This window comes from Podarcis bocagei (genome assembly GCF_964188305.1).
Source record: "Podarcis bocagei genome assembly, chromosome: 5".
NCBI lineage: Eukaryota > Metazoa > Chordata > Lepidosauria > Squamata > Lacertidae > Podarcis > Podarcis bocagei.
In genome coordinates, this window is record NC_138129.1 from 4,791,645 (window position 1) to 4,804,858 (window position 13,214).

Sequence of the window (13,214 nt, forward strand, 5' to 3'; positions counted from 1 at the left end):
TGGCTCATCGCAAGCTGCGCAGGCTTGCCTTAAAGGCGCAGGAGCAGAGCCTATCGAAGAGCCTGGCAGCCCTGTTCTCAGGAGGTGCCTTCACAAATGGGAATGGCAGGGACCTCCGATGTATGAAAACACACTAAGGGACAGGGAGAAACGCAGCGAAGGGCAAACCGCCAGGGCCAACAGACCACCCCCCTGCTCCTGAGGAAGCAGCCTCCCCAACGACTGCCTTTGGCTACCCAGAACTGAAGTGCGGGGTTGCGGCTTCAGTTATTGTGATGGAGCGGTTCACACATGCACAACAGGCGAGGAGGCATGCAAATGTTGTGCCAAGGTGTGGTCAACAGGCATGCAATTTTGGATTACGGCAGCCACAAGAAACAACCTGTCCCTCCTTCCTAGCAGCTCTGCAGTCCCCACAAGGCACTGTGCAGCATTCATAATCCTGTACATTTGCGAAGCACATGGAAGGAGAAGAGGCTCCTTCCATATCTCTGGAGAGCACCCAGGCTCTCTCTTCGCTCCAGGAAAGCAGCATGGGCAAGGCTGGGGTGGGGGCGAGAACGGCTCCTTTGCTGTGAACCAGCAGGGATGCTGCCGGAAGTCCCATTCCGCAATGTAGAGGGGAAGGGTTCGTGATATTCACCTCCGGGATCCCGTTGAGGGTCTTCTGCTTCCTGGCAAGGACATAGCCATGGAACCGCAGGTCTTGGCGGTGACGTTGGCTGTCACTCCAGCTGGGGAAAGAGCGAGAGATATAAAAAAGGGGAGGGAAAGGATTTTGGGGTTAGAACAAACATGGGTTATAGCAAGGTGCATTTGGGGATGCCTAGATTTCAAACCATAAAGCTTTTCCTATTTGGTAAGATGCTTTTATTTGCAGACTTGTTTCAGGTGCTTGTACAACCTCTGGTTTAATATTCAATAATTCATTATTTTCAATATTTGGATTTAATATTGCATCAACATTTTTTTTAAAAAAATTGTATACCGTCTTTCTATCTTACAATACTCAAGGCGGTTTACAAGCTGAAGAAACAAAAAATGTACATCTTATAACAATCTAATGCAATACAAAAATGTGATAATAATACAAAACTTTAAAACAAGCAATCTACATAAAAAAGTAGCATTCAACAATCATTAGAGTAGTATGAAATAATAACAGCATATAAAAGTTACAGAAATTCACCCTTAACAGTTACGATAAATAATTTCTAAACTATAATCAGTAAAACAACGGCAAGCCACAGTACATGAAATAATAAAATACAAATTGAGAAGCAGAGACCAGAGGGTGGAGCAAGGCAGGAGGAAGGAGGCCTTGCCAGCCTCCTTCAAAGATGGGCTCCTAACTTGTTCCTTGGGTGAGTCCATAAAGGACAAGGTGGAAAGGACAAGGTGTGGTGTGAACACAATGGATAACAAGGTCCTTCTAACAATGGGGTATATATGGCAGGATCAGAACATGACTCCCCCCCCCTTGGAAGATTGGCAGATGCAACTAATGGACTATATGGAGATGGCAGAAATGACTGGCAGAATCCGAGATCAGGGAGAGGAGACGGTGGAGGAAGATTGGAAGAAATTTAAAATTTATTTGCAGAAATACTGTAAAATTTTTGAATGTTAAGGACATTGAAATGAGTTGCAGGGGCTTTAGCAACAAAGTAAAATGTAAGATTGGAGCAACAACAGATAAATTAATAACATATGAATTTGCTGAATTAATTTCTAAAAAGGGATACAAGAAAGGGAGATGTGAGGAAGTCGGGAAAATAAGTTAATTGAAGATGAGAAATTAAGAAACAGGGAATTTTTGTTTTTTGTTACTATATGTGTTTTTATCTCTTTTTTCTTTTTCTCTTGATGTGTTTAATGTTTGTATTTTTGTATTGTATTGTTTTTTGTGATTTTGTACTTTCTCTGTCTTTGTATGCTTTTTTATTGTGAAAACTGAATAAAATATTTATATATATATAAAAAAAACAGAACATGACTCCCCCCTTTTATTTAGGGCTGATGGATTTCATCTTCCTGTTCAGGGATGTGAAATATTTCTATGTAGGGATATTTCTATTTTTATGTAGGCCACCCTGGAATCCATATGTGGACGAAAGCACGGTTTATACATCTTAAAAAGGAACAGATTTTTTAAAAATGCTTTCTTTTGTCCCAGCTGGCTGGCCTTCATCCCCACGGCCCCATAAAACTCATCTCCCTCTCTCCAGCCTGGTCCTGTTTTGGGGCCTGAACTAGACTTTGGGTTATAGCAGCTGGTCATCTTTTGGAGAATGACAAATTCCACATACAAAATGGATACACCGAAATCTCCTCCCAGCCCTATTCAGAGAGACAGGGAACAATTGTCACGGCCATTAACAAATCAATGAACAATCAGATGATAATTCTGAATTGCGCTCAGGGATGAGAATGAGCAAGGAGAAGGGGCGAAAGGGAGCAGAGGAAATGGAACCATGTGGCAGGCAAATTGCCCCAGGATGCCTCTGCAGCTTTGTGCCAAGTTTCTACAATTGGCACAGGAGAAAGTACTTCTACATGCAGTGCTGCAGAGTTAACCTGTGGAAGAAGAAGAAGAAGAAGAATATCTTTATTGTCATTGCCCCCTTCGGGGACAACGAAATTACTTGACTGCTCCATAAAAACACTAATTAAACAATACAGTATAATACAGCAAGGGAGATTAGATGACTTTCAAAGTCCGGACTTCCCATTCAGGGCCGAGATCGCTCTGGAGAAGAAGCTGTTCTTAAGACGGCTCGTTCTTGTCTTCATCGTCCTGTATCTCCGTCCCGACGGCAAGAGCTCAAAGAGACAGTGACCAGGATGCGATGGATCTCTTACTATGTCCAGTGCCTTCCTATGGCACCTTGTGGCATAAATCTGCTCTAAGGTGGAGAGTGGGCAGCCAACAATGCTCTCTGCTGCCTTAACAACCCTGCACAACCCCATCCTGTCCTGGGCAGTACAGCTTCCGTACCACACACATAAGCGATAAGTGAGCACGCTCTCAATGGCACAGTGATAGAAGGCAAGCAGCAGTTTCTGCGGAAGATGGTTTTTCCTTAGTATTCTCAAAAAGTACAGTCTCTGCTGCGCCTTCTTCACAAGCCCCCTTGAACTGGCTCCTGCTGGACGCAGTAATGACCATCAACTTAGATAGCTTTAAAAGAGGACTGGGGAAATTCAGGGAGGCTACGTCTATCAGTGGCTATGCTCTTTCCTACACAGTTAGAGGCAGTGTGCTTCTGAATACCAGGAGCTGGGAATCAGAAGTGGTGATAAGGCTTTTGTGCTTGGGTCCAGCCCACAGACTGTCTCACCAGAGTGGTGCATGCTCTGGTTATCTCTCGATTGGACTACTGCAATGCGGTGTATGTGGGGCTACCTTTGAAGGTGACCCGGAAACTACAACTAATCCAGAATGCAGCAGCCAGACTGGTGACTGGGAGTGGCCACCGAGACCACATACATTGGCTCCCAGTACATTTCCAAGCACAATTCAAAGTGCTGGTGCTGACCTTTAAAGCCCTAAACGGCCTTGGTCCTGTATCCCTGAAGGAGCATCTCCACCCCCATCGTTCTGCCCAGACACTGAGGTCCAGCACCGAGGGCCTTCTGGCAGTTCCCTCATTGTGAGAAGCAAAGCTACAGGGAACCAGGCAGAGGGCCTTCTCGGTAGTGGCGCCCTCCCTGTGGAACGCCCTCCCATCAGATGTCAAAGAGAACAACAACGACCAGACTTTTAGAAGACATCTGAAGGCAGCCCTGTTTAGGGAAGCTTTTAATGTTTGATGTATCACAGTATTTTAATATTTTGTTGGAAGCCGCCTAGAGTGGCTGGGGAAGCCCAGCCAGATGGTTGGGGTATAAATAATAAATTGTTGTTGTTGTTGTTGTTGTTGTTGTTGTTGTTGTTGTTGTTGTTGTTGTTGTTGTTGTTATTGGATGCTAGACTAGATGGTCATCTGGCCTGATCCAGGCTGCTCTTCTAATGGTCCACTACTTCTCAAGAGTCAAATGTGGCCCTCCAGAGCTCTATCTGGCCCCTGGGACTTTCCTTAGGTCCTGTCTCTTCCACAGGTCACTGGCCCTGCTCCAGGCTTTCATTGAGCACCTTTGCCTGGCTGGAATTTGTCCCTGAACTGTGTTCGTTTATTTACATGTATTTGTAGGATATGTTATCCACTCTTCACCATAAGTTCCCAGGGCAGGTTAAAACAACACTGAGATGCTACAACTGAAAATCAGATAAAAGTAACGTATAACACAACACCTAAAATACTATTTAGAAACAGAGAATAAAGGTAATCTCTAAAATATGTAGCTCAGCTGTCAAAGGATGGGTAAAGAGTTAGGTTGTCAGCATACAACAATAGCCCTACAACGAGGACATCAGATGCACCTCTACAGGAAGAGAACTCCACACTTGTGGGGCTGCTGCTCCTCTTAGACCCCACTACCACTTGAATGATGTATGGAAGTGAAAGCTGGACCATAAAGAAGGCTGATCGCCGAAGAATTGATGCTTTCAAATTCTGGTGCTGGAGGAGACTCTTGAGAGTCCCATGGACTGCAAGAAGACCAAACCTCTCCATTCTTAAGGAAATCAGCCCTGAGTGCTCATGGGAAGGACAGATCCCGAAGCTGAGGCTCCAAGACTTTGGCCACCTCATGAGAAGAGAAGACTCCCTGGGAAAGACCCTGATGTTGGGAAAGATGGAGGGCACAAGGAGAAGGGGACGACAGAGGACGAGATGGTGGGACAGTGTTCTCAAAGCTACCAGCATGAGTTTGACCAAGCTGTGGGAGGCAGTGGAGGACAGGAGTGCCTGGTGTGCTCTGGTCCAGGGGGTCACGAAGAGTCGGACACGACTAAACGACTAAACAACAACAACCACTTAAATATCTTTGCTGATCTTAACACACAGGACGGTGTTTGTCTTAACATATTGTTGTCTTTTAAGATATTTTGGGCCTTAATCATTTAGGTCCCAAGAACTCTCCCATCCTGTAAACAACCAGTTTTGATTTTACACAAAGACAACAAAAATCTTCAGAAGAAACTGTCCTGAGTTTCACGAAGGGGGAGTAGGACAGTAGGTTCCGCTAAACTTTGCAACCTGTGTTTTATCCCTTCACTCCCGAGAGGAAGGGAAGTGGGGAGATGCTGTGGGGCGGGAGTCTCCAGCTGTGTGCAAAGCAGGCTGCCTTTCCGGATAAAAGCTCCCCAATCGATGGAGTCTTCCTCCCCAAGATGCAAAGCTGCAGGGTTTTTGCTAATGCGCCACGATTAGTCATCACCCGGCTTGCTTGCATGCTGCGAGGGAAGAGACGCAGCCAGAGCGAAGCCTGCTGACTGCAGCACTGAGCCGGGAAAAACCCAGCACCCTGGCTGCACCAGAGAGTGGAAAAGGAAAGGAATTTAGGGAGGGCATTTTGGATAGACCAAAGCTTAGAGGGGTTCTGGGTTGCAGAAAACAGCAGGGGCTGTGCTTGTGAAACAGTATAGACATAAAAAAGGCTGATTCCACAAGCAACCCCAAAGCTTTTGTGCTAGGTGCAGTTACTCAGGAGAAAGCTCCCCTGAACTTGATGGACCCTTCGTCTAAGCAAACATTTACAGTGGTGCCCCGCAAGACGAAATTAATTCGTTCCGCAAGTTTTGTCGTCTAACGAATTTTTCGTCTTGCGAATCACGAAATCCCATAGGAATGCATTGAAAATCAATTAATGCGTTCCTATGGTCAAAAAAAGTCCAAAAAAAGCCAAATTTGGTACAACAACAGTTTATTAACTGCTCTTTAAAGTCACACATACTGTAAAGAGCAGTTCAAAAATTGAAGGGAAAATAAATTAATTTTATAAACAAAACATGTCTTTGTTTTTAGACAAAGGAAACAAAGCCGCGAGACGTTTTCGTCTTGCGAAGCAAGCCCATAGGGAAATTTCGTCTTGCGAGGCAAATCGAAAACGGAAAAACCTTTCGTCTAGCGAGTTTTTTGTCTTGCGAGGCATTCGTCTTGCGAGGTACCACTGTATAGGACTAGGCTACAAGAACGTTTTTGCACTTTAGCCTCTCTGGTGGCTCTTGGGAATGGACAGAAGCTGTGCCCTAAAACCTATTGTTAATTCAGACAGCCATTTGCCACGTGAGTCTGATTTTACAAACCAGGATCTCTTTTTGTTTTTACTGATGCTTTTATGAACGTTTTATTGATGTTTTTTATTGACCTTGTTGCAACTTTATGGGCTGCATACTGCCACGCTGTATTTTTATGGAAGCATAGTCTATAAATACTTAAATAAATAAATAAAAATACACCGAACCAACACCACTTTTGGAGTTGTCTGAGGACACAGCCAGAAGGCAGCTTTACAAAGCGCATTTAAAGGATTATACACTGGTTTACGGTACCTGTGAGCCCTGCAGCTAAGCATCATTCCACACATACTTGTTCATCACTGTAACATCAAGAAAGTTGTTTGCATGAACAAATTCTTATATACAGAGCCAAACTACAAATCCTCCCTCTTCACTACAGGCTCAGCCCTGATCATACCCCATGGCTGCTATTTAAGGATTTTTTTTTTTAAAAAAAAGAATAATGTTAAATGTGGACCTTTATTAGGTAAAGGTAAAGGGACCCCTCACCATTAGGTCCAGTTGTGGCCGACTCTGGGGTTGCGGCGCACATCTCACTTTACTGGCCGAGGGAGCCAGCGTACAGCTTCCGGGTCATGTGGCCAGCAGGACTAAGCCGCTTCTGGAGAACCAGAGCAGCGCACGGAAACGCCGTTTACCTTCCCGCCGGAGTGGTACCTATTTATCTACTTGCACTTTCACGTGCTTTCGAACTGCTAGGTTGGCAGGAGCAGGGACCAAGCAATGGGAGCTCACCCCGTCACGGGGATTTGAACCGCCGACCTTCTGATCGGCAAGCCCTAGGCTCTGTGGTTTAACCCACAGCGCCACCCATGTCCCTTTTTTAAAAAAAGAAGAATGTTAAATGTGGACCTTTATTACTGAAATTTAAATCCTGCTGGCTATATTTTTCAGAGGGTCTGTGGCAAGGTTTACCTTGCCTGGGCCTGTTCACTCCAGCGGAGATCCCTCCATGGACCGGATTGCGCATGCGGGCCCGCGATTTCCGACAACTGCATCTGCGCAGATGTGATTTACAGCGTCTGTGCAGACGCGATTTCCGGTGCCGTGGAAGCGAGTCCCTGTGCTGCGCTGGTTTAGCGCAACACGCTGGTTTAGCGCAACTCACCGAGCAGGCGGCTCGGTTGTGGCTTGTGAGCCGGTTAAATGACCCCCATGTATCCTCACTCCTCAAAGACACACCCATCACTTCAACAGCCCATACCATCCTGAAAAGAATTCTGATACACAGCACTTCCTAAAAACCAGGAGGGTAGCTTCTTTTGAAAGGGAGTTCCACTGTGAGGGTGCCAGCACTGTTAAGGCCTTGCGCGCTTAGCAAGACACTAAACAAATGTCAATAACCGCTCTGTTATCTAAGTCAGTATTGCCGCCAGGTGAGTTCACAGCAAAAGTGCCACTTCAATCACAACCTTCCTGATTAAAAGCTCAGGCTGCAAACACATTATAATCTTAAAATGCAGGGAGGTGGTTCTATTGTCAAAATTTGGATCAAAGCTCGTTTGGGGGGAAATGCACCAAACATTTCATAGGAAATGGCAAGATAGATACGGATTGTGGCTAATGTGCACACCAATGGTGGGAGAGCACTGAGCATGCACGGGGTGGGGTTTACATAAAATCATATAATTGTAGAGTTGGAAAGGAATTTCAGAGTCATCTAGGGAAGAAGAAGGAGGAGGAGGAGGAGGAGGAGGAGTAGTTTGGACTTGATATCCCGCTTTATTACTACCCGAAGGAGTCTCAAAGCGGCTAACAATCTCCTTTTTCCCTTCCTCCCCCACAACAAACACTCTGTGAGGTGAGTGGGGCTGAGAGACTTCAGAGAAGTGTGACTGGCCCAAGGTCACCCAGCAGCTGCATGTGGAGGAGCAGGGAATCAAACCCGGTTCACCAGATTACGAGTCTACCGCTCTTAACCACTACACCACACTGGCAATGCAGGGATCTCAACTAAAGCATCCATGAAAGACATAGCCACAGACACTTGGTCACTGTGCTATACTAGCTCTTATTTTTTAAGGTAAAGGTAAAGGATCCGTGGATGGTTAAGTCCAGTCAAAGGCGACTATGGCGTTGCCGCGCTCATCTCGCTTTCAGGCCGAGGGAGCCGGCTTTCTGGGTCATGTGGCCAGCAGGACTAAACCGCTTCTGGTGCAATGGGACATTGTGACGAGTGCAGAGCGCACGGAAACACCGTTTACCTTACTGCCACAGTGGTACCTATTTATCTACCTGCACTGGAATGCTTTCAAACTGCTAGGTTGGCAGGAGCAGGGACAGAGCAACGGGAGCTCACTCCGTCGTGGGGATTCAAACTACCGGCCTTCCGACTGGCAAATCCAGGAGGCTCAGTGGTTTAGATCACAGCAACACCCGCATCCCTTGTTTAGGTAGCCTCTATCAGATATCAAGGAACAATATTAGGGATAAGAGAAGTGTAGGGGAGAAGTCTCGCTTTCATGTACTCCAGACCCAAGGTCAATACATTTCCGAGCACAATTCAAAGTGTTGGTGCTGACCTTTAAAGCCCTAAACGGCTTCGGTCCAGTATACCTGAAGGCGTGTCTCCACCCTCATCGTTCTGCCTGGACACTGAGGTCCAGCACCGAGGGCCTTCTGGCAGTTCCCTCACTGTGAGAAGCCAATTTACAGGGAACCAACAGAGGGCCTTCTCAGTAGTGGCACCCGTCCCGTGGAACTCCCTCCCACCAGATGTCAAAGAGAAGAACAACTACCAGACTTTTAGAAGACATCTGAAGGCAGCCCTATTTAGGGAAGCTTTTAATGTTTAACAGACCACTGTATTTTAATGCTTTGTTGGAAGCTGCCCAGAGTGGCTGGGGAAACCAGCCAGATGGGCGGGGTATAAATAATAAATTATATTATTTATACAATACCAGCAACATTAACTGGGACTGGAAACCAACAGAATGAAGTGAGCCACTGCATATTGTTGAATACAACCCCAATTTCCGAGCAGGGCAAGATTCTAGGGGTTCCAGGCGCACTTAGGGCTCATGCTTCCTTTGGGAATGAGGCACAGCAGAGTGTGGTGTTTTCATGATATATGGTTTATTCACACCTACATACAACCTGAGCCTATGATAGAGGGCTCACAGCATTAGCACCCCAATTGTGGCATGTTTCTTCCATAGCCAAAGCCTTTGATTCAAACAGAAATCAAACACTGCTCTCAAATGTTGCTCTGACTCTCTGTGCAGCTGGCTGCTTTAATGGTAAAGGTAAAGGGACACTGCGCATGGAAACACTGTTTACCTTCCCACCTATTGATCTACTTGTACTTTGATGTGCTTTCGAACTGCTAGGTTGGCAGGAGCTGGGACAAACTGCTGCCACTTTCAACTCTAAACTCAGGCTTTGTCCTTCTAACTACAGTATCTCTGAGTTGAGAGAGATCCATCTGTTGCCTCACATAGAGCCCCCTTTCCTTTCGTCTCTTAGTGGCACATCACCCAGATGGTCACCTCCACACAAGAAGCTAGCCTGGCTTATATTTTAATTATATTTTAATTGCTGGATTCATGGGTTAGACAGGTATCGCACACATCCTATTTCCTCTCCCCTAAACTCATAACAATATGATTACTGCAGAAAGACCTTGGCATATCACCCAAAGCCAACTTTTTGGGCAGTGTGGTGTAGTGGTTAGGAGCGGTAGTCCCGTAATCTGGGGAACCGGGTTCGCGTCTCCGCTCCTCCACATGCAGCTGCTGGGTGACCTTGGGCTAGTCACACTTCTCTGAAGCCTCTCAGCCTCACTCACCTCACAGAGTGTTTGTTGTGGGGGAGGAAGGGAAAGGAGAATGTTAGCCACTATGAGACTCCTTAAAGGGAGTGAAAGGCGGAATATCAAATCCAAACTCTTCTTCTTGGTGCATTGCTATCCAAGATACACAGCTGAACCCATTTGGCCATTCTCAAGCAATGAACATATATGTGGGGCGTCACCCTGAATTCACTGCTCAGACAAGAGTTCTAGAGGAGTGGGGGGAGGCAGAACTCCCCCGCCAACAAAAATTAGTCCTTCCAACCTACTAATTGCTCCTTTTAAAAAGCAGCAAGAAAAGAATAAAGGCTTCTGGAAGAGTTCGGTTCTCCATGGTGACGAATGGTGTGGGAGGACTGGGGAAAGAAGCCACAGAAAACTTGGAACACGAAATTGTCATGTCAAGGTTAAAGCAGTGACGAAGGAACCACACAGAGGGAGAGGAGCAGGGCAGCTCCGACGTAAAAACACCCACATACTTCCCTCTGCAAAGCAAACCGGTATGTTCAAATGCTGAATTCATGGGTGTCTCTTAAGAGCAGACACACTGCAGAATATTCATTTATTAAGTTTCCATACCACCCTTCATTTGAGGATCACAGGTCAGTTTACAGTACGTGAACACAAAAAATACATATCATATTAACAAACAACACCCCACCCACAGTTTAAAAGGCCATAAATTGTTTAATTAGCCAAAGGCCTGGGAGCAGAGGAATGTTTTTTGCCTAGTGCCTAAAGATATGTAATGAAGGCGGGCCTACTGGGGGGGGGGGCATTCCACAAATGGGGAGCCCCCGCAGATCACGTCACATAGACCTAGGGCTGTACATTTCATAATCTCTTCCTAGGACCATGGAGAGTTCCTGCCAGAGTAATGAACTACTAACTAGGCCAGGGGTCAGCAAACTTTTTCAGCAGGGGGCCGGCCCACACTCCCTCAGACCTTGTGGGGCGCCCGACTATATTTTTTTTGGGGGGGAGGGGAGGAATGAACGAATTCCTATGCCCCACAAATAACCCAGAGATGCGTTTTAAATGAAAGCACACATTCTAGTCGTGTAAAAACACGCTGATTCCTGGACCGTCCGCAGGCCGGATTTAGAAGGCGACTGGGCTGGATCTGGCCCCCGGGCCTTAGTTCGCCTACCTGTGAACTAGGCGGACCAATGGTCTGGCTCAGGTGAAGGCATAAGAGAGAAGAAGAAGAAGAAGAAGAAGAAGAAGAAGAAGAAGAAGAAGAAGAAGAAGAAGAAGAAGAAGAGGAGGAGAAGAAGAGGAGGAGGAGTTTGGATTTGATATCCCACTTTATCACTACCCAAAGGAGTCTCAAAGCGGCTAACGATCTCCTTTCCCTTCCTCCCCCACAACAAACACTCTGTGAGGTGAGTAAGGTTGGGAGACTTCAGAGAAGTGTGACTGGCCCAAGGTCACCCAGCAGCTGCATGTGGAGGAGCGGAGACGCGAACCCGGTTCACCAGAGAGTGAGCTCTGTCCCCTTTCCTTCTCTGTCCTTGCCATTTTTTCTCTGCGCCTGACCGGCTCCTGTGTGTAGCCAGTATGATGCTATCCAGATGTCGCTGAACCTCCATTCCCATGCGCCCCAGATGGCACAGCCAATGGTCATGGGTGATGGAAGTTGTAGTTCAGCAATGGCCGGAGAGAACCAATTGACTATCCCTGCTCTAAGATGGCAAAGGAAGTGAATCCAGGTCAGGCCATGCAAAACTGGGCTCAGTTCTCAACGGCTCCCATTAAAACCTGTGGGAGAAGGTTAATTTGGCAGTGATTTGGGACACAGTTGTGGGTATGTATGCATGTGAGAATCTGTTTCTGGCCTCCAGACCCTGAGGCTAGAGGTCTGCAACATACAGGCTTTCCTCTACCACCAGCCTGATAATAAGAATTTAAGAAGTTCAAAAGCCCTTCTCTGTTCCAGCATTTTGATCAGCCAGACGCAAATGTATCACTAATTCTGCCTAGGGAAATAAAAATGGACAAATGTGGGAGTGAGGAAAAGGGGTGGAGAGAAGAAACTGCTAATAACACTCCAAGCATTTTGACTGCTATGAAAGGCAGGGGAATTATAAGAGATCTCTGGCAGAGCAGTGACTCAGCAGTGTGAAGCCATCAACGCTGCAGTTGCAAGGAAGGAGGGGAAAAGTAATTTCAGGATTTGCAGAACTGAAGGCACAAGAGGATGACAGTGTTGGCTGACTGTTATTTATTACCACAACCGCCAATCTAGAAAAGCCACTGAAAAACATTATCGCAATCCTGTGCCTAGAATTCAACACACACTTACATATTTTGCATAACTTATTTTCCTTCTCTATTATGCAGAAGGGCATTTAAGAGGCAGCTGCTGACCAGTGGATTCCCTGTTCAGACTTCCTCTGCTCCTCAGCACAACTTCTGTGATATCACAAGGCACCGTGAGCGCATTTTCAAATCTGCATTCCGGACTTAAGGACCAGAAACATGTCAAAAATAGAAATTAAAAAATGTTAAGATTTTGCACTAATATGCAATTCCACACTTTGATGGCAACCCTGTGCATATGCTGCTATGCTAGTGGCATGAATGCACGATTACAGACGACTACACGGGTACTTTAAGATCTTCCCAATGCATAGAGGATGCAATTCACAGATTCTGCTGAATCCTTTTAATTTCAGATTTCTGGAAAGTTAGGAAGCCCCACTATTCCTTAGATTACAATCAAATAATTCAGTATGTATTTTTGGAAGCCCTGGGTTCACCTCTCACTTCAAAAGTACAGGGGATTCCTGGCATGTCACTGAGCTGGTTCAGACATAACATTTTCCGAACATGAGAAGCTTCTTAGCAAAAATTCAATGAGCAAACGCAGGCATCTTTCCATAAGTCGTTTGCTCAGCACAACCACCCGAGCTGCAGATTTGGTGCACAACCACACCCTTGATCTCCTTCCCTGCCCCCCCAGCACCCCCCCCCCCAGCTTCCTAGCACTACACAGAACTGTGATGAGGCATCCCTGATTGTTTCAACCCATGCAAAGAGTTGTCATGGCAACAAGGGCAGGGCTTAGGAGATCACTGGATGCTGCCATGGACAGGTCAAAAACCCAAACTCCAGCCGCCATGCTCCTCAGCTGATGTTCAGCTTTGGGTTCAACAATGAGTAATTATCTGCCACAGCGAGTGCTGGCTGGGCTATGAGCAGACAGGAAGCATTTATTCACAACCTATCACATTTAAG

At 46.3% G+C, this 13,214-nt stretch overlaps 1 protein-coding gene across 3 annotated transcripts in view; it reads right to left on the reverse strand.

Annotated features, from left to right (window-relative positions):
* SNPH (syntaphilin) overlaps positions 1-13,214 on the reverse strand; it is a 47,212-nt gene that overhangs the window by 12,895 nt on the left and 21,103 nt on the right. For all 3 annotated transcript variants that reach the window (XM_081196297.1, XM_081196298.1, XM_081196299.1), the window contains exon 3: positions 644-734. In XM_081196297.1, the coding sequence (XP_081052423.1) occupies positions 644-693 (50 nt within the window). In that variant the 5' untranslated portion in view covers positions 694-734. The remainder of the gene's footprint in view (positions 1-643; positions 735-13,214) is intronic.